At 43.8% G+C, this 22,013-nt stretch overlaps 1 protein-coding gene across 1 annotated transcript in view; it reads right to left on the bottom strand.

The window, feature by feature from the left end:
- ass1 (argininosuccinate synthase 1) overlaps positions 1 to 22,013 on the bottom strand; it is an 83,206-nt gene that overhangs the window by 41,264 nt on the left and 19,929 nt on the right. Inside the window, exons 5-8 of the mRNA XM_084324624.1 lie at positions 19,982 to 20,038; positions 19,481 to 19,555; positions 6,832 to 6,902; positions 6,655 to 6,685 (exon numbers count right to left, since the gene is read on the bottom strand). Coding sequence (XP_084180750.1) covers positions 6,655 to 6,685; positions 6,832 to 6,902; positions 19,481 to 19,555; positions 19,982 to 20,038 — 234 coding nt within the window. The remainder of the gene's footprint in view (positions 1 to 6,654; positions 6,686 to 6,831; positions 6,903 to 19,480; positions 19,556 to 19,981; positions 20,039 to 22,013) is intronic.

Genomic DNA, 22,013 nt, shown 5'->3' with positions numbered 1-22,013 from the left:
CTATATTAAACATTTAAGAAAAAAAAAATCAAGTGTCCCATTTCACTTGTTATATTTCCACATTTTAGTGTTCTTCAGTTCTTTTTTGTTTCATTCAGTGTGAGAAATCCAGTCTCTGTTGAGCTTTAACAAGTCCATCAAAGTCAGGTTGCATGTCTGAGGTGGAGATGCGAAGCACAGCTGCCAGATGTTCATCAGTGAGAGAGGATCTGTACCTGGACTTGGTAAACGTCATGACTGAGAATGTCTGTTCACATATGTAGGTGGATCCAAAGAGAACCAACATCTTCTGAGCATGTCTCCTAAGCGTATATTGTGCGTGTGAACGTTGACATGAAAAGAAAAAAGTAAAAAAAAGTAAAAAAAAATAAAAATATTAAAAAAAATATATTTTTTTTATTTTTTTTTATTATCATATAATCTTTCGCGGGCCGGTCAGAATCATCCCGCGGGCCGGATGCGGCCCGCGGGCCGTACAATGCCCAGGTCTGTTCTAGACGGTATTTTCGTATGAATCTATGAATGAAAAAGTATAATGTTCCTACATGCTGAACGATAGATAATCGATGTTGAATGGGCCATAGTAATGTCAATTTAGCAATACAATTTAAAAAGTTATAGCCCTGCAAAGAAGGTGAACATCTCCATAGGCTTAGAGTGGTGGCAGAGAGTGGTATGAGACGGGCAAACTGCGTGGCAGTTAATGTGTTAATAATGGTATTCATAAAAAAATAAGTAAATATATATATATTACATGTAAAGTACATGGGACATAAAACGTCCCAAAGGGGTCAACGTGTGCAGTGTTTTAGTGGGTTGCAGGAAGGTTAAACACTAAACCCTGTACAGACTCTAGCACTGTGTATAATGACCGATAGGATATACAGACCCTCATCTGCACCTTCTTATCTACCGTTTACTTTTCATACTTTATATTCATATAAAAACAATTGTATTGCCCATATTTATTGTCTTCCCGTTACCCTGCCCATACCTGTACCTCCTCTCCCCCGCGCTGCTATGACACCTGCATTTCCCCAATGGGGATCAATCAATGAATATCTGCATGTTATCTTCTATGGCCACCGTCATACATCAACCCAATCCACTTCAGCCCGTCTACTGTGACGCCTCATAATCCAGTCAGCAAACGCAACTACACAGTGCTGGACGTTGAGTAAATAAACGCAGCACAGAACCTAGCCGATGTTGCCCCAAGGCGCATTATCTTCTTCACACAAGTTAAATGCCAGATGTGAGCGAGTTAATACAATGTAACCGAGGTCACGCTTTGCTACGGTCAGACTGGCTGGGGAGGGGGGTCATCAGGAAGGATACTACGGCGATAATCGCGGTGGAAGCAGATCCCGGGGGCCAAAGTCTTATCTGGGGAACATATGAGCGACCATTTGGACATTTCCTAATGTGACTGTGTTGAGGGGAGTCGGGGGGGTGACTGAATAGGTGAGGTCAGCCCTGGGCCTGGAGGCCTGTAACAGGAGGAGAGAGAGAGATAGATAGATGGATAAGAAAGATATACAAAAAGATACAGGGAAGAGATACTTCGAGAACACGATCGAGACGACCTCTGATGATGGGGGTCTCGTCCTGGGGGGTACGCTGTCTGTCACGCTGCTTGGTGTAGTGGTTAACCCCATCTCCCATAATCCTTGGAGGGGAGGAGGTAGAGATGGTGGAGTCCTACAAGTTCCTTGGAGTTCACCTGAACAAAAAACTGGACTGGTCGGACAACACTGAGGCCCTCTACAGGAAGGGACAGAGCAGGCTGTTCTTCCTGAGGAGACTCAGCGACGGGTGCAACCGACTGCTGCTATCTTTCTACCAGTCGGTTGTAGCCAGCGTCCTCTTTTTTGCTGTGGTGTGGTGGGGGGGGGGGGGCAACATCAGCTTGAGGGACTCCAGCAAGCGGAACAAGCTGGTGAAGAAGGCTAGCTCCGTAGTGGCTGAGAGGAGGATGAGGAAAAAGCTAGAAGCCATCCTGGAGAACCCCTCTCACCCCCTCTATGAGGAGCTAGCCAGAATGAAGAGCACGTTCAGCCAAAGACTCATCCCCCCCGACACACCACAAACCACCTGGGCTGGTCCTTTATACCGGCAGCCATCAGGCTCTACAACAAAGGGCTCGGACGGCCGGCTCTGCTGCCAGAACTATCATTGTCAGAACTCGGGACTTGAGAACTAGAGACTCATATCACTGGACTATCTTGTATTTGTACTTTTTCATATTATATTGTATTTGTATTTATATTTAATATTGTATCTATAGTGTATATGATACTGGACTGTATAGGACTGTGAGGCTCTGTATCCCCCCCCCCCCCCCCCCCCATGCTGCTTTGACACCCCGAATTTCCCCAAGGGAATTAATAAAGGATCATCTTATCTTAACAGTCATCGCACAGCTAGAAGGTCCAGGGTTCGATTCCTGCTTAGGGACCAGGTTTCCGCGTTGCCAGATACCCAGGTGGGGTATCTCCCAGGCCTTTCTGTGTGGAGTTTGCATGTTCTCCCTGTGCTCGCAAGGGTTTCCCCTCCCGATAAGATAAACCCAATGGAAAAACATGCACAACAGATCGCTAATGTGAGGTTTCTGTCCTTGCGCTCTCACTCGTTCTGTTCCTTTAACCACCCTCGCTTTGTTTTCATTCATTTTTCTGTCAATTGGTTCTATCCCCTCGTTCACACGTTTCTCCCCGTTGACGTCATCAGAGACGTCGCTGATTGGTTCTCTCACTTCCCCACGCTTTTCAATCACATTCCCCAGCTGTCACTGCTTTCTCCCCGTTGACGTCATCAGAGACGCCGCTGATTGGTTCTCTCACTTCCCCACGCTTTTCAATCAATCGATCCCTCATTATTTATACCCCGTTTTTCCCCACCCTAAGTTGTTGGATCGTCTTGTTTTGTCGCCTTGATTTGTCTCTGGATGTTTTTCCCCGTTGCTGCTGCTGCTGCCTTTTTCTCTGTGCTGTTCTCCAGGAATTCCTAGAAGCCTTCGCTTGGATACCTGCTCCCGTGGCGCGCGCTCGCCTCCACTGTTGTTCCAGTTCCAATTACGCATCTCGTCTGGGTGAGTTATCTATTTGACTGTTCTTGACCTATTCCGTTTTTCGTGTGTAAACTTACACTGAAGACTACCACCTTTTTGTCAAACAGTCACTCACCCAGCCTTTATCTATTTTTGCTTATTCCTTTATGGAATAATATTTTTGGGATCTACCATCTCCCTCTGTGTGCTAGCTCACACCGAAGATATTATTTCACAATTGGACTGTGTGTTTACATGAAGATATCCACTGTGTGTTTGCTCACACCGAAGATATTATTTCACAATTGGACTGTGTGTTTACATGAAGATATTCACTGTGTGTTTACATGAAGATATTCACTGTGTGTTTACATGAAGATATTCACTGGGACTGTGTTTGGATTTAGCTCACTGTGTTGTTAACACGAAGAGTTTCACTTGGGCTGTTTTTGGAATTGTGCTCTCTCTGTGTTGTTAACACGAAGAGATTCACTTGGGCTGTGTTTGGAACTGTGCTCACTGTGTTGTTAACACGAAGAATTGTACACCCTGTTCTCCTGCTCGTTTAAGACTGCTCTGTCACTGACTCGTTCCCTCTCTCCCTCTCTCGGTCTCGCAACAACATCTGAGAACCCACCGAGAGGATTCTGCAGAGCGGTTCAGAAGTCAACACCTGCTTCCCAAGACAACCCTCACGGGAGAAGCTGCAGAGCAGCAGAACTTTGCCCCTTGTTCATTGTACCTGTCTTGTTTGACCTGCTTTCCCTGTTTCTCTTATTCTTAGTACCAAATAAACAAGCTCTCGTATTTGGCAACTCTGAATCCTACTCTCTTGTGTCGTTGCGTTTGGGGTCGGTGTCAAACCATAACAGCTAACGCTGTTGCGTTCCCTGACGAAGACGGACAGGAGCACTTGGATTGGTCCCCGGGGGGCGGCTCCACGCCGCAGCCCCTATCTGCTCCCAGCTGCCCTTGGGGGAAGGGACGACGGGATGGGTCAAGCGCAGAGACTCAATTTCATCATCGTCGACCCAAAAATCGCATGGGTGTGTCACTGCATGATGAATATAGACTTCTTCTTCTTCTATGTACGTACATGTATTTATCAGAGCGATAATGTATAATCTACTGTTGTTTTGTCAGGATTGTCATTGTACCATACGAGTCTGTCGGACTGTAGAACTTTGTACGTTTTTTTTTTTTTATCTACTTCTTCTCCCCATTTTTCTATTTTTCTCCCATCCCAATTTCGTATTATCCAATTCTACCCTCCCCTGTCTCGAACGTTGTTAGACCATGCCTCCCACTGGTCGGCTCCAATGTGGACCAAGCCTTGCATCAAAAGAGGCAGCTGTTGCATCTTTTCACCTGTACAGCGCGATCTCTCAGCGGCGAGGAGTAACGCGTGGGAGGCTCGCACTGCCCCCGTTGCTTCCTGATTCTGCTGTACAGGCGCACCAACCGACCTGTAGGAGTCACTGTCCACAACGTCCGATCCCCACCCACCGGCTTTCCCACTCCCTAATACTGCCAATTGTATTAGTATGAACGACCAGCCAAGCCGGAAGCAACGCAGAGAGCTGGGCTCGAACCCAGCATATCCTGCGTTAGTGGCGAGCGCCTTGCCCACTGTGCCACTTAGCCGCCACAACTTTGTACGTTGTTGATGTATCCTTGCACCTCGCCGGCGAGACAGATTATGTAGTATTTCGGGCGAAAGTATGACTCTTTGTGGTTTAAGTCCCGACATTCATTTGGTCATCACGTTAATTACCTTTTACAACTGACCTTTAAATGCTTGTTTAACCTTATTACAATTGAAATCCTAAAACTTTAAATATTTACACCATTATAAACACTTTCTTATAACTCAAAAAGACAAGAAAACTAGGTTTTAATACATGCAAATCGCTGAATTATTACAGTGTGCTCCGTGTTCAGAAGACAGGTCACATGGCACAGTGGGTAATGTATTCAAATCCCATTAACACTCTCAGACCCCTGGCACCATAAATATTTCATTGTATGTAAAGCCATTGATCGATTCATTGTTTGAGTAAATGGGCCGACAGAATGAAAGAAACCTGTGAATGAAATCAATTATACAATACTGTCATCATACATCGCTATGCTATTGAGTTGTTGTCGTCATCCCCCCCCAGTTCTTTTCATCACATTTCTCCACAGGCCGAGGAGAGAAGAGAGAGAGAGAGAGAGAGAGAGAGAGAGAGAGAGAGAGAGAGAGAGAGAGAGAGAGAGAGAGGGCGACCAAGAGGGAGAGAAAGAGACACCGAGAGGGAGAGAGAGAGAGGAGCCTCTGGGTTACAGTGGCCCAGTCCCTGCCCTGCCACTCCAGAAGCGGGGCACCCCTCGTCTCCCTGTGACACCCCGTCCATTGGGGAGACTCATCTGTCTCGCCCCGTCCTCTTTGTGTGTTACTGTTCCTGGTGACACGCTGGTGTCACGGTGTCACCACGAGACAGCTCCCCTCCCACGTCGCAGCCCGCGGCGCCGCCAACCCGGCCGAGGTGGGGTCGGGGGGGGGCCTTGACAATGGAGGCCCCCGAAGAGCCGCCAGGGACTGGGACCCGGGAGGCCCCAGCTGGGCGCACCGCCCTAACCCCCCCCCCCACCCTACACCCCCCACACCACCCTCGCCGGCTCCCATGAAATCGGGAATTAGGCGAAGCGTTGCTGACGACAAGTCAGAGTCTGTGTGTCCCGGACTCTTCCCAGGACCGGCGAGGACCCGGGGCGTGCGGAGACAAGAGACGCAGACAGCGGCGAGGAGAGGACGACGGAGGGATGGGAGCTCTGGGGGTCATCGGGGGCAACCTCCGTGTACCGCCTCGACCCCCATCTGACCCGACAGAGATCAAACTTTTGGTCTGCAGGGGCTGGGGGGGGGGGGGGGGGAGTTTGGTTTGTCTGCGCTCGGGTGAATAGGAGCGACTGTGGGATTGACATTTCGTTATCTTCATGGTCGCTTCCAGTGGCTAAATGCTACGTACACATCGCACCGACACAGCGGTCTCCTCGACGCACACGTCCACTGCTCCAAGAAGATGACGGAAAAAACGTACAATGTCTGCACTGTAGTGCCGTTGACGGGATAATTGCGCATGAGTGTAAGAAGGACAGATGAAATTTTTTATAATTCATTCTTAGGATACAACAGTAATGGTATGAAGAAGTATTGTGTGTGTGTGTGTGTGTGTGTGTGTGTGTGTGTGTGTGTGTGTGTGTGTGCGTGTGTGTGAGCGTGTGTGTGTGTGTGTGTGTGTGTGAGCGTGTGTGTGAGCGTGTGTGTGTGTGTGTGTGTGTGGAGTTGGCTGTGATTGAGCAACAGAAGGAGTTGCCACTGGTGCAACCTGTTGATTGTGGCCCCAGGCCAAGCAGTGACATGTATGATGTGAAGATGTTGCTCAACAGCCTCAGTCTACAGTATCAGCCACGTCTTTCACCCAGTTATCTCCTGCTTTGTGTTGGTTTACTCTACTTTTTGTGAATTGAGACATTTTATGTCAACGTGTGAATCGGTGCATGCATGCATGTGTGCATTGCTACGTTGCTATTACTCTCGCTCTCTCTGTTCAGTGTCTTACCTTTGGATTCTCCAGGATCCCAGACTCGTAACTGTTCATAGAAAGACACACACAAAAACGTAGATGAGTATGAGGCTAATTATTACAAACCATTATCATTTAGCATTTTTGGACCGTACTAAGATATTCTTTCTATAAAACGTAAACATAGAAGCAGTGCTGTGCCGGCACACCCACCTGATATGCATGAGGTTGGCGTCCATGCTCCAGGGTGCCTTAGGGGTGACGGGCACAGGGATACCGTGTTCCTGAGGTTGGAAAGACAAGAAAGAGAGTATTGTTTGGTTAAAAGTATTGCAACTTGAATAGGGTATGTTCAAGGTTTACATTACTCTTTGAGGAAGTTGAACAAAACATCACACAGAAGTCGTCTCACTGATGAACACCTTCACTCAATCCTGAGGATTTCCTCAGCTCAGAGCCGGACCCCAAACATTGATGAATTGGCATCTAAGAAAAGATGCCAGGTATCTGGCTTGGACCAATGTGCATCAGAGTAAATCAGACTATAGCAAAGTGAGGTTGAATGGATATTTTCTTTATGCACTTTTTTCTTGCTACGCTAAGGCATGGCTTATTATTATTATTATTATTTATTTAATTATTATATTGTTGTTGCCTGTTAAAAAAGGTTTCCATTGAAAATTAACTCAAGACTACAGATAGAGGGGCGCCAGGGTGGCGCACCGCATAACGCACTGCGGTGCTACGCAGCTGTACCGTGTTCGACTCTTGGAACCGGCGACATTTACTGCATGTCTTCCCCCCACATCTTCTCCCATTCTCCCTCTCCGTCTGTAAAAAGCTGTACAAATGCTAAAATATATTTAAAAAAAAAAAGACTACAGATAGAGAGAGGGGCATAAGAATGGTATTTTATTTATTTAAATAAAAATAAGAGACAAATGCCACTGATATCTTTATTTGAAATGTTACTTCTCATGTTTATAAGCTTTGCTTGTTCCAGATTCAATGTTTAAGTAACACTTAAACACATTGGATGCCAGCAGCAGGGGGCGCTGATGGCCTTCAGCGCCAGTGCGTTATTCAATGGATATAGTTTTAGAATGCCAAACTTGCGAGTCCTAAAACTATATTTTATATTATAGCTATGGATCTAATAACGGCGTCGACTGTCAGTGAGTTGCTTCTGGTCAAAATGCAAAAAACAGATTGTTTTTTCATCCGTACATTTCCGTTTTATACCGTTTTGAATATGAGTATCGGTTTGAGTGATTCTGAGTAATTCCAGGAAAAGACGAGAAAAGGGCATTTTAGTGTAATCCAGTTATCACGTTGTAATTTTTCGGCTGATTATCTAATCATCCTGAAATCAACGTTAGATTATTGGTAAGATGTCTCCTCGTGTATACATGAAATGTTGCTTGAACCGCGGGGCACCCCCCCCCCCCCCGCCACCAACGGTACACAGCACAGACAGAGTCCACACACACAGCTTGGATCGTGGGAGAAATAAATATCAGATCAACGCAATATTCTAGCAAAAAACGGCATTGCAATCTGATGAAAAATGGCGGATACATTTACATTATAAAGAAGTAACTGTACTTACAGTAGTTCAAGTTGGTTTATTATATGTCACAAAAAATACAGAATACCTTATATGGAATGCTTATTTCTGAAAGAGCCCCTGAGTGTGCTACATACAGTAAAAAAGAAAGTAAAAAAAAAAAAGTTATTAAGAAGTAAGTAAAAGTAAGTAAAGTCAATATACATATATACAATATACAACACAGAGTAAAATGAGTAACAGTGAGGTACAATGCAGAAATGAGATGGGGTATAAAACTTAGGGTAGGGTGCAAATGAGGTATGGATGTAGTGCAAATCTTTTTAATAATAGATAAATATAAAGTGTGTTAAAGTGTCTAAAGTGAGTGGTAGGTGAGTGTTTGTTTTAAAGTGAGTGTGTATATGTGGATGTGTGTGCAGTGAGTGTAGATGGCGCCATCTTGTGTAGATTATGGGTTGTTACATAGTGTCATTGTCATTGAGCATCCTGATGGCCTGGGGATAGAAGCTCCTTCTGAGTCTCTCTGTACTGGCCATGAGACTCCGGTAACGCTTGCCTGACCGCAGAAGTTCAAAGAGGCAGTTGTTTGGGTGACTAGAGTGTGCTCGGCTGAACGGGCCACTCTCTGTAGTCTGCTGCGGTCTTGTGTGGTGCTATTCCCAAACCAGGAAGTGATGTTACCAGTCAGGATGCTCTCTATTGTGCACGAGTAGAAGTTTTTGAGGATCTTCTGACTCACTTTGAACTTCCTTAGGTGCCTAATTAAGCATTATACAACTGGTGCATTCATCCAACCTTATTGCTATACAATAAACACACATTAATTGAAGATTTATTGACAAACCATCTGCAGAAAAAGTAGTTCCAAAAAAAAAGAAGAGACGTTGCCTCCGTGTGTAGAAGCAGCGCTGTTTCAAGGCATGAGCGTGGGTTATGGGATTGATTGACATTTTTATTACAGATAGACAGTGCTTACATCTTTATACAATTGCCGAATTCATCCAACCTTATTGCTATACAATAAACACACATTGTGAAGCATAATGGAGATTTATTCACAAAACCATCCGCAGAAAAAGTAGATCCAAAAAAAAGAAAAAAAGTTGAGTGTGTTAACACTTTGAATGCCACTCACGGCATTTCTCGGGTTATTACCCCCCGGGTTGAATGCCCACCTCACGAGAATATTTTTTTTTTCTTTTTTTTTTTTATATATTAGCGATCTGAAATCATATTGCATCAAGCGAGCCTACCGTTGGAGATCCAGTCACCCCAGGCGCTCAGATGTTATAAAAAAAAAAGAAAAAAAAAAAAAAAAAAAAAAAAGCGCCCCCTATTGTCTCCCAGATGGTAAATCACCCTTTTGGATTGGACTCAATGAAAGTGAATGGGAGAAAGGATTTCTGACTCCACATTTTACGTCTCACTCACGCAGCCGGCATCGACCGGCATCACTCCGGAGCCTGAAGAGCAGCGGGATTATGTGTTCTACTGTATACACGGTTGATCAATACAATGATCGATTTTTTTCGAATGGTGATCAGGAATTGGAATAATCCATTTGGATACCATCTGATCTCAGGTAAGGAATCTATGTCATCAGTTTTAGGATAATCAGACTCGTTTTCACAGATATATAAGCGTTTCCCCTATATGTGATATAGCTGTTTTGACTATAAAAGCCATCAGGAAATAAGAGCAGCGATTATCAGCGCGGCACGAGCGTGCGTGCGCACACATATACTATCGATTATCTAGCGTTTATTTGAAAACTATTCATAAATAGGCCGACAAATGACAACGTTCTAGAATATTCCAGTAAAAGGCGATTATCATAGAATGGGTTGTTTTTTCCGCGAAAACAAGTGATTTTCAAAATGCTATCAAACGTAAATGAAGCGATAAAAAAACAATCTGCTTTGACAATGTTGACTGGAAAATGAGTCTTTGATAAGCGACGGGGAGATTAGACACATAGCTATAATTTAAAACATAGATTAGGCAATATTAACGTTAACATTGGAGTGGATTTGGGCATTCAAGGGGGTAAAAAGGAAAACACGGACTGGCTCTCAAAGTGTTAAAATAGGTCATGGGCTATAGGCTTTTAAAACAATTTAATAGGCTAAACTTCGTTTTAACTTCTTTAATTCATATTTGTTTATTTTATAAAATTCTTCCCAACATAATGCTACCTGCCTCGACGAAATCAGTGATTCGGTTGCGATACAGATGAATTATGAAGTTAGCAGTTGTTATTGGAATGATTGATTGATTGATTGAAAATGTTATTACCAGATTGCAAAATGGGTACAAATACAGTACAGCTCAATACACACAATTGTTAAGGGAATGCAGACCAGAGAAAGACTTTCGTCTTGTTTACATCAGGGTCCCCCATTTTCAATTCATCATAACATGACATATACATGACATACAGAAAGACAGTACTGCTACAACTAGACATTTATGACATACCAGATTTACAAATACAGTCCTGCATCCCATTCATCAAATGTCAGTCCACCAAATAGATCAAAATTTTCAATGAAATCGGAAATGTTTACCAACTTGTGTTTACAAACAAACCTGTGCGGGACATCCAGTGAAATTACTGTCCTTTTGAAGGAGAGGGAGATTTTACAACAAATGCCATCTAACACCACACTTCCCGTGATTTATATTTTGAATAGGTTGCTTCAAAGCATGTTATTGGTTTGATTGATTGATTGGACATTTTTATTAACAGTGAAATTAGTGTCCTTTTGACGAATGGCATCTAACAACAGACTTTGCACGATTTTTATTTTGTTCCACAATGACTCATGACCCACCAATTACATAATCCAACATTGTTGTAGCTGTGGCCATTATATGGTTTCATAATTTATGTTATTTAAGTTTGTAAGTCTAGTGTAATATTTGAGAATGTATTTATGTTGCATTTCTTATTTTCTTATTTAATTTGCTACAATTTATAGTATATTCATTTTGATGTCTGGTTATATATGGTGTCCCGTTGGGCTGCTCTCGCGTTTTACTTTTGGGACTGATTACGGCCCCTGCGAGCAAGCGGCAGGGATGGTCGGAGTTGTACAGGTTCCCCAGGACTGTTGACAAGAACAGAAGAATGAAAACCCCTTTTTTGTAGCATGCAGCCAACGAGGTATTTAGTGTTTGTTTGTATTTTGCTTTGTTAACGTGTTGTTTTTCATACTGTGTATATCATTGTTTGTGTCGACCTAACGCGACTTATGTTTTCTCTTTTAAGTTTTCACGGTGGATTGGAGGACCAAGCTTTCAATAAACCCGTAGAAAGAAACCACTTGTGTCTGCTGTGCTTGGAGAGAGTTACAATTGTGTAAGAAACTAACACATTCCACATGACAGAATCGTTTTTGAATTAGTCGGTATGACGCTTTCAACACATCCATTTGTAAAGATTATTGTCCGCTATCTTGGTTTTTCCTAAAAAGTCGAACTGGCAGAGTGATTGTAATTCGGGTGTGGGCGGGTTCTGGGATCACGAGCGTGGGTTATGAGAAATAACCACGTCTAACTTGACTGTTTCAGCCAATCAGAATCGAGAAATGTGCATGCCGTTGTATAAGGAAGTAGAGGCGTTGCCGTGCCTTCTTCACTACACTGTCAATGTGTGTGGTCCACGTCAAGTCCTCGGATATGTGGACTCCGAGCAGGGGCGGACCTTCCTACAGGCGATATAGGCGGTCGCCTAGAGCGCCACCCAGAGGGGGGCGCCAAAAAAAAAAAAAAAAAAAAAAAATTATTTTTTTTATTTTTTATTAAATTTTTTTTTCTCTGTGCAGTTTTGGCGCCCCCCTCTATATATGCAACCATTATTTTTACATACAAAAAATTCTAACATAAGGGAAAATGAGTCAAAAATCTAAAACGGTCAGTCGGTCTGAGCCTTAGCTTTAGGTGTTCACAGTCAGAACATGCTAGAGCGCTGTGCATTGATGGGTATCGGTCAAGTGTTTATAGAATTGAGCGTTGAGGAAAGAAAGACTAACGTTAGAGAACTATGAAGAGGCAAAAGCCATAAAAAAAAATTACACTGCGGCGCAGTGGTGAATCTCGCCTAGGGCGCCAAATGTGCTAGGTCCGCCCCTGACTCCGAGGTACTTAAAACTGTTCACTCTCTCGACCGGTGCCCGTCGATGCTGAGGGGGCTGTAGTCCCTGTCCCCGGACCTCCTTTTTTTATCAACTTTTTCTCCCCATTTTAAATCTTTTCTCGCTTCCCCAATTTCGTATTGTCCAATTCTACCCTCTCCTGTCTCGATTGATTGATTTGATTTTTATTTAGTACATACAATTCATACAAAAGTATAAAAACAAGGGGTACAAGGATAACATGTGAAAGTCTGTCGACTTGTTTCCAACATGGTCCCAAGAAGAATACAATAAATCACAAAGAAAGCCTCATTACAGCATGTCATGTTCCTGTTCTTCAAGAGTGGTGGCCAAGCACCCACTGCAACCTATTGTTGCAGATGTCGCTGATATTCTATATTCTATAATCATATTTCGAACGCTGTTAGGCCATGCCTCCCACAAGCCGGCTGCAATGTGGACGAAGCCTTGCATCACGTGTCCCCTCCCGTACACGAGGAGGCAGCCGTTGCATCTTTTCACCTGCACAGCGTGATCTCTCAGCGGCGAGGGTCTGCGTGGGAGGACACGCTGCCCCCGTCGCTTCCTGATTCTACTGCGCAGGCGCACCAACCGACCTGTAGGAGTCGCTGTCCACAACGTCCGATCCCCACCCACCAGCTTCCCACCCCCTAATACTGCCAATTGTATTAGTATGAACGACCAGCCAAGCTGGTAGGAACGCCGAGAGCTGGGCTCGAACCCAGCATATCCTGCGTTGGTGGCGAGCGCCTTGCCCACTGCGCCACCTAGCCGCCCTGTCCCCCGACCTCCTAAAGTTGACAATCATCTCTTTTGTTTTGCTGACGTTCAGGGAGAGGCTGTTCTCCCGACACCATCGCGCCAGGTCCTCTACCTCTTCCAGGTAGGCCCTCTCGTCGCTTGCAGAGATCAGGCCCACCACGACTGTGTCGTCAGCAAAGTTGATGATTGTGTTGTTGTTCCGCTGTGCCACACAATCATGTGTGTACAGCCAGTAGAGGAGGGGGCTCAGAACACAGCCCTGGGGGGCCCCTGTGTTGAGAGTGATGGATGTGGAGGTGCAGTTGCCTGCTCTCACCACCTGGGGTCTTCCTGTCAGGAAGTCCAAGACCCACTGGCACAGGTCATAGTTCAAGCCCAGGTCCCTGAGCTTGGCTACGAGTTTGGAGGGGACTATGGTATTGAATGCTGAGCTGTAGTCGATGAATAGCATTCTCACATAATTCCCCTGCCTTTTGTCCAGGTGTGATGCTGCTGTGTGCAGCACATGGGACCTGTTGGGGCGATATGCAAATTGCAGGGGGTCCAAGGTGTTGGGTAGGGAGGAACAGATGTAGTCCTTCACTAGCTTCTCAAAGCACTTCATGGCTATGGAGGTGAGGGCTACATGGCGATAGTCATTGAGGCAATTGGGCGTGGATTTTTTGGGTACAGGGATAATCATGGACTTTTTCAGACAGGTGGGGATGACAGACTGTTCTAAGGACAGGTTGAATATGTCAGTGAATACCGGGTCCTGCTGCCTTCCTGATATTCACTTTCTTAACTTAAAGGTCCTCCTCACCTCATGTTCTGTTATCCCACCGGCAGTGGCTCCCCTCTCTATTGCAGTGGTCTGTAGGCTGGTGTTATTCACAGCCTCAAACCTTGCATAGAAGGTATTTAGCTTATTCGCCAGGGAGATATCATTATTCAGCTTGGGGGAGGTGCCTTTGTAATCAGTCACCGTTTTGAGGCCCTGCCACATACCTCTGGAATCAGCCTGTTCAAATTGAAGTTCAACCTTATCCCTGTATCGCCTTTTTGCCTCTATTACTGTCCTCCTTACGTTGTATTTCGCCGCCTTGTGCTCGTTCATGTTGCCTGTAGATTTCATTCATGATTTTTGCTGCACGCCTGGTGATACTAAATCCAGATTGAACTCTGCCATTGGAAAGGAGAGATTTGGCCTGATCCATAGATGTGCGACTTGGCTATAATAAGGTAATTTATAGGCCTGATATTCTACAATCATATTTAAAATTGTGTCCGGATGGCAGAATTCAGTATTGTATCTACAAAACCTTCTGTTTATTCATCTTCCCTTTATGAATTTGTTTAGAATTATTGTAGACGTGATCTCAAGAAGGTGCTGAATGAGCTCAGTGGCAATTTTTCATGTCTGGTCAATTTTAGCATGGTGTAATTCACTGTCAAAGATATATATATATATTTTTTTTTTAAGTTTAAAAGCCCATTTATATTCTCCTTTGGTTCATTACAATTTACTCAAGCCTAAATACATTCCCTGAGATCCATAGATGTCCCTAGATACCAAGAACATGGAAATGGACCTTGTAGAAGTGGAGCAATCTTCCATTTACTTAGGTATGTATTTTTAGGCGGATTTCAGAAAATAGGGGTTAAGTTTGTTTCCATATGAAAAAGTTTATCATTATAAATCTGGTGAAAAGGGAAAACATGTTCAATTATAGTCAATTCTTCAATAAACATTGAGTCTAGCCTGCGACTTTGTCCCAGTTATTTATTTCGACCCACTGTGTATTTTAGTTTGACACCCCTGCCTAGAGGGACACTGTTCACTGTCTACAAGCTAGAGGACAGAGAAACATCGCCCTCTAGTGGAAAAGATCAGTATAACTCTTAAGGACGACACCAACAAATAGCCTGTGTGTGTGTATGTATGTGCGTGCGTGCGTGTGTGTCTGTCTCACTTGACTGACTGTAGGTGAAGTAAATAAATACCACCCATACCACCATCCACATATGTTCCTCCTGCGCCCTGGGACAGTCCAGTCAGTATTTGTGAACACACAACACTCTCAATTTAGGCTTTAATTTAGGTTCAGACCTTCTAGCAATGCTAGAAAATAAAACTACTTGGGTGTAAGAGTTCACAAACATTCCATGGCCTCATAAAGTCAGAGCCCCATTCATTGTCTATAGACCGCTGCACTTCCGCGTTACACGGAGCTCATGGCGGATAAAATTAATGAATGTCGATGAGCGCCTTGGCGTAAGTGGTTGTAGCTATGGCTGTGGGGGTGCTGGAGACATGAGATCCAATATACTTTTCTGTATATGCCTGAGTCTGCACTTCCGCGTTACACGGAGCTCATGGCGAATAAAATTAATGAATGTCGATGAGCGCCTTGGCGTAAGTGGTTGTAGCTATGGCTGTGGGGGTGCTGGAGACATGAGATCCAATATACTTTTCTGTATATGCCCGAGTCTCCTGAACACGTAGAGACCAATCCCAAGTCGATTGGCACTTTCGCGGCCGAGCTATAGTCACTTTTCCGCACCTACTCCCCAACCGGCTCATGTGCAGATTGCCCAGGGAGTGTGTCTGGACAATCCAGAGAGACTCCCTGGGCCATCTGCGCATGCGGAGTGGATCATGTCTCCAGCACCCACACAGCCGTAGCTACAACCACTTACGTCAAGGCTCTCATCAACGTTCATTAATTGTATCCCCTGCGCCCCTCCCCTGAAAATACAGTGGTCTATGGAGCAGCCCTAGATTTTACATCCAGGTGACATCACAGATTGGAGGGATCTCTCTGATTTCTAGCTTTAGGAGAGAGTGGTGTGTGTTCACAAATACTGACTGAATTGTTCTGGGACACAGGAAGAACATATGTGACCGAGTCTAGCGATCATGCCGACAAGTCGCAGGGCTGGAATGTCTCAGAAAAAAACTTCATATTTTTTTTATATAATTACAGTTCGAGTGTTGAAGACCATATTTACTATAACAGCAAACAGTTATAATATAATACAGTTATAAATAAGAGCCGCCTGCTCGTCGGGAGTTTCCAACTACGCCCACAACAATACTCAACATGGCTTTTGTTTAGATTAAAGTGCTCAGCAGACATGTGCGTTGGACTTCAGATTCAGATTCAGATTAATTAACGATGGACGCACATAGTTTATCGGCTGCTCTCAATAGAGGCAGAGACATTGACGGTTCAGATTTAATTAACGGGTCAATTTTTGACTTTATAAACCGCGATGATCCCGTGTTATCTGAGGTTTCATCAACCGACTTCACGTCCAACGTTCTGCTTTATTTATGGGTAAGTGTATTATTATTTTATATGTTTTGTGTGTGGTACAGTGTCGCATTTAACCACAATCGGATGCACAAGACTACAGGACTAGTATGAATAAAAAGTAGCGTTTTTTGTAGTCGTTATGATCAAGGGAAGACAAAGCTTTTAACACTTTGACTGCCCATCACGAGTTTTCTCGGGTTTACCCCCCGCTGGTTGAAGGCCCATCACGAGAATTCTCGTATTTTCTCTTTTTTTTTTTTTTATTAGCGATCTGAAATCATATTTCATCAACCAAGTCTACCGTTGGAAAATCAACCACTCCAGGCGCTCAGATGTGAAAAAAGCGCCCCCCTATCGTCTCCCAGATGGTAATTCACCCTTTTGGATTGAACTCAATGAAAATGAATGAGAAAAAAAAAAACGGAATCCACGTTTTACTTCTCACTCATGCAACCGCCGTCGACCAGTTTCACTCTGGAGCTTCAGAGCAGCAGGGATTATGTGTTTTTACACTATACTCGGTGGATCAATAAAATGATCGTTTTTTTCGAATGGCGATCAGGAATTGGAATAATCCATTTGGATACCATCTGATCTCAGGTAAGGAATCTATGTTACCAGGCTTAGGATAATCAGATCCGTTTTCACGGAGATATAAGCTTTTATGTGATTATGTGATATGGCTGTTTGGCTGTGCGAGCGGTCAGTAACTAGGAGAATCGATTTTCAGCTCGCGGCACGAGCGTGCATGCGCACACATATACTATCGATAATCTAGCGTTTATTTTAAAACGATTCATAAATAGGCCGAAAAATGACAACGTTCTAGAATATTCCAGTAAAGGGCGATTATCATGGAATGTCTTATTTTTTCCGTGAAATGCTAGAAAACGGAAATGAAGCGATAAAAAAACAATCTGCTATGACAATGTTGACTGGAAAATGAGTCTTTGATAAGCGACGGGCAGATTAGACACATAGCCATAATTTAAAACATAGATTAGGCGATATTAACGTTAACATTGAAGTGGTGCTGGGCATTCAAGGGGGTAAAAAGGGATTAATCTTGGGCAGTGAAAGTGTTAATGGCCGTCGGGATTTCGATGAACTACCCTACCATACAGCAACAGAACAGCACAGAATTTTAGTTGATCGAACCCAGCGCTCCACATTGCTTTCAGTTTAGCTGGTCGTCCGTACTAATACACATTGGCAGTATTAGGGGGAGGGAAACTGATGGGTGGGGATCGGACGTTGTGGACAGCGACTCCTACAGGTCGGTTGGTGCGCCTGCGCAGTAGAATCAAGAAGCGATGGGGGCGGCGCCCCTCCAAAGCGCAGACCCCTGACGCTGAAAGATCGCGCCGCGCAGGTGATAAGATGCGACTGCAGTTACCTCGAGTATCGGAGGGGACTCATGCTATTAGGGCTGGGCGATATGGCCTAAATATGATATCACGATATTTTCTGACCTTTCGGCGATACACGATACGCATCACGATGTTTTTCTTTTTTTCCCCAAACAATTCATTATGAGGCTTACCAAGACAGTATTTGAGTTTGCAAGCTAACATTAAAGACAAAATAAAATACCCATGCATTTAGCATTTTTATATTATATATTAGATTTAGATTATTGGATTATTAGATTATATATTGCATATATTTAGCAATGAGATATTATATGATTTAGATATGAAATATGATGAATTGAAAATGGGGGACCCTGATGTAAACAAGACGAAAGTCTTTCGCTGGTCTGCATCCCCTTAACAATTGTATGTATTGAGCTGTACTGTACCCATTCTGCAATATGTTAATAAAGTTTTAAATCAATCAATAGGATTTTAGCATTTTTATGAAACTACTGTATATTTGTATGTCTCTAAATGTTTTGATGAATTGAAAATGGAGGACCCTTATGTAAAAAAGCCGAAAGTCTTTTTCTGGTCTTCATCCTCCAGTCAGTCCACTGTTGTTGTATTGAGCTGTACTGTATTGTACCCATTCTGCAATCGTTAATAACGTTTTCATTCATTCAATCATTCGCTTGTACCCGCCCTGCTGTTCTTAGCACCAATCGGCAAGCAGCGCTATTCTTTTTTTACTTCCTGAATGCCCTCCTTGATTTTAACGAGAGCTCAGCTCAACGACAACAACAACAGCTCACCGCAGCCGACGAGTGATTACTAGCGCACCGCAGCATGACAACGAGGCATAATGATTTTACTGCAACAAATGTTATAATAAAAGCCTTTCCATACATCTGTCTGATTGAAAACTTTATTAACAGACCGCAGAATGGGCACGCACAACTCGGCACGGACTGAGATATGAACAGTAACGCTTGCTATCTATGTCGTCATCGGACGTTGCTATGTTTGGGTAAATACGCTGATGTGTAACTATATAACGTGTAACTATATAATGTTGATGCCACAAAACGAATGCCTTTGTTAATCATAAGTACTAACTAACTTTGATGCAGTAGTGTGTGTGTGGGAGCGGCGTTGTTCAAAAGTTTGAACGGGGTGGACCAGATTGACGCGACACAATCCTCTTGGGCAAAACATCACGATATCCACGATACGTTAAAAAAGTGTATCGTTAATGAACTGTACCCGATATTTATATAATATCGTCATATCGCCCAGCCCTACATGCTATGTATGACTTAGTCCACATTGCAGCCGGCTTGTGGGAGGCAAGAAACAGCGTTCGAGACAGGGGAGGGTTGAATTGGACGATACGAAATTGGGATGGGAGAAAAATAGAAAATGGGAGAAAAAGTGGATAAAAAAAAAAAAAAAAAAAAATTGGGCCAGGGAGCCGCATGTTGCCGACCCCTGGTCTAATCCAATGGGGTGAATTATCGCTAATAATAATAAACAAACAAAAAAGACGATATTTATCGTCGCTGGCACTCAAAGTGTTAATACATCATAGGTCAGTATGTTTTACCTGGGCATATTAATACATCATAGGTCAGTATGTTTTACCTGGGCATATTAATAAATCATAGGTCAGTATGGTTTACCTGGCCGTATTAATAAATCATAGGCTGTATGGTTTACCTGGGCATACTCCATCAGGTCCTTCCTCCCTCTGAAGCGGTTGTAGAACTCTGGGATCCTCCAGGGTGCGATGATCTAAACAGGAGACCGACAGCATACGAAGGATTATATGCAATTTTGTGGTCTACTAATGCTAAAAAGCTAATATTGAGTCCGATTTCTCACAAAATGATTTCTGAAATATATAATCATGTTGATTGAAAATGAGTTTGTTTGATACTTCATCGCACCTCACATTACCATGCAATCCTTATTATTATTATTATTTTTTTTGTATTTATCTTCCTCCGATAAGGGTGACCGCCCTTACCATGCAATCCTATATGATGACCACAGATTGGATTCTCTTAACGTGTGATTTTCCATACCTAAGCAGATAGTGTGACGTAAAAAATGAAAAACGGTCCCTTCCGAATATTGTAATATTTCTTAATTTCTTCAGTTTGAACAGATCCAGTATGGAGCGGAGCAGAGCAGAGCAGAGCAGTGGAGGGAACTCACCTTGACCTCAGGGTAGAGAGCGTAGCAGGTGAGCTCAAAGCGGACCTGATCGTTGCCCTGAAAGACAGAAAGACAGATCTCTCAGCAACACAATACCAATCCATGCACGTAAATGTCTCGTCTTCAAACTCTTTCAAATAATATTCATCTGCAATCAATGTTGTGATTTCAATAAAAAGAAATCCACCTCACAAAAGACAAATTAACACAGCTCAAGTTAGTTTAAACTTGTTCAGGAACATCTCATCATCATCATCATCATCATCATCATCAACCTTTATTTATTCTCGAAAATACAATTGAGGTCACCCAAATTTTTTATGTCGTCGAGACTTTACAGACATTTCAATGCACACATTTCTACAATATAACAATAATAAATATTAATAACTATCTATATAGTACTCTTCACACATGGACCGCAGTCCAGAGTGCACCACAGCAATTAGTATAAAATGAACATGGGCATAAAATCAGCACACAAATTGACAAAATAAAATAAACTGCATAAATTGCAGACATAAGAATAGGTATAAAAGACAATAAAAGTAGTGCAATGTAAACGTGCAGACTTAAGAATAGGCATAAAATAAGTAGAATAGTACAATGACGCTCGAAGGCATGTGAACCCCCCCCCGGAACAGTCAGTCCCCCAAACATCAATCCCTACCACACGTCCCCATCCAAGACACCCCCCCCCCCCCCGATAAAGCACGCCATGACCGAAGGAAAACACAAACAGCCCGCGCGACACTCACACCGCCATGCACGCCGATGGGAATGCCACCCCTGCGGCCGCACCATCTCCCTTTGTGAAATCAGTTGCCGGCACTTATTTCTGTGACATAATTCAGTGGTGTATGTTTCCATCTAGAGGCAGGAAAAGGGCACTGCATCTAAAAAAATTACATAAACTTAGGGACAGCAGGGCAACACACAATAACGAAATCATAAAAACCAGGGTTGTGGGCCCATTCGGAATTTTTCAATTACAAACTAATGTAAAAGAAAAGGTAAACGTAGGCGGCTTCAATTCCAGCTCCTCCCGGCAGCATGTCGAAGTGTCCTTGAGCAAGTCATTTAACCCCTAACTGCTCCCGATAAGTGAATAGGTGAATCATGTGAGGCATAAGCGCTTTGGATAAAAACGATATAAATATATAAATTCAGTACATTTACCATTTATGTAGGTTTAGAGCAGTTCTTCATTGCTCTCCAATCATACTGAATCACTATGTATTTTTCAGTATGTTGTTGTTGTTGTGGGGGGCGACAGTGTCTCAGGAGGTAGAGCGGTGGTCTGGTAATCAGAAGGTTCCCGGTTCCATTCAGGCCCCTACCGGCAGTGCATCCAAGTGTCCTTGAGCAGGTTGGCCCCTTGCATGGTCGCCTCCGCCACCGGAGTGTGAATGTGTGGGTAAATGTGAGGCATAAAAGCTCGATATAAATGCATTACCGAACTACCATATAATTTAAATGTATCCTGGAACAGACCCAGTTTTACCCATATTCACATGGATGCAGGGTTCCCACAAACATTGCAAAATAAAATTGTTTTGTTGCTGTATTGGCTTGACTTCCAGATTTGTTTAAGTCTGATGGACAGATGCAGAGAAGTAAAGCTGAGGCTGGGCCTGAAAAAGCTGCAGCTTCGAATGAAGGAGGTCCGCTTCCACGGCCACATACTGTCCGCAGAGGGCCTCAAGGTTGACCCTGACAAGGTCAGGGCGGTTCTGGATCTGCCAAGCCACACAGAAAGGGTTTGTGAACTATCTGTCAAGATGCATGCCACGCTTGTCAGCGGTATGTGAGCCTCTGAGGAGACTGCTGGACAAAGATGTGATGTGGCACTGGCTGCCCAAACATGAGGCCGCCATGAAGGAAATCAAGGCACTGATACGGCGGTGCCAGTCCTAAGGTACTATGATGTCCACAAGCCGGTCACCAACCAGAGCGACTCCAGTCAGACGGGTCTGGGCTGCTGCTTGCTTCAGGAGGGACAGCCTGTCGCGTTCGCCTCCCGTGCATTGAC

Source organism: Notolepis coatsorum (assembly GCF_963971535.1).
Source record: "Notolepis coatsorum genome assembly, chromosome: 11".
In the NCBI taxonomy this organism is placed as follows: domain Eukaryota; kingdom Metazoa; phylum Chordata; class Actinopteri; order Aulopiformes; family Paralepididae; genus Notolepis; species Notolepis coatsorum.
Note: the sequence above shows the minus strand (reverse complement) of the source record. Positions and strands in the feature narration are given on the sequence as shown.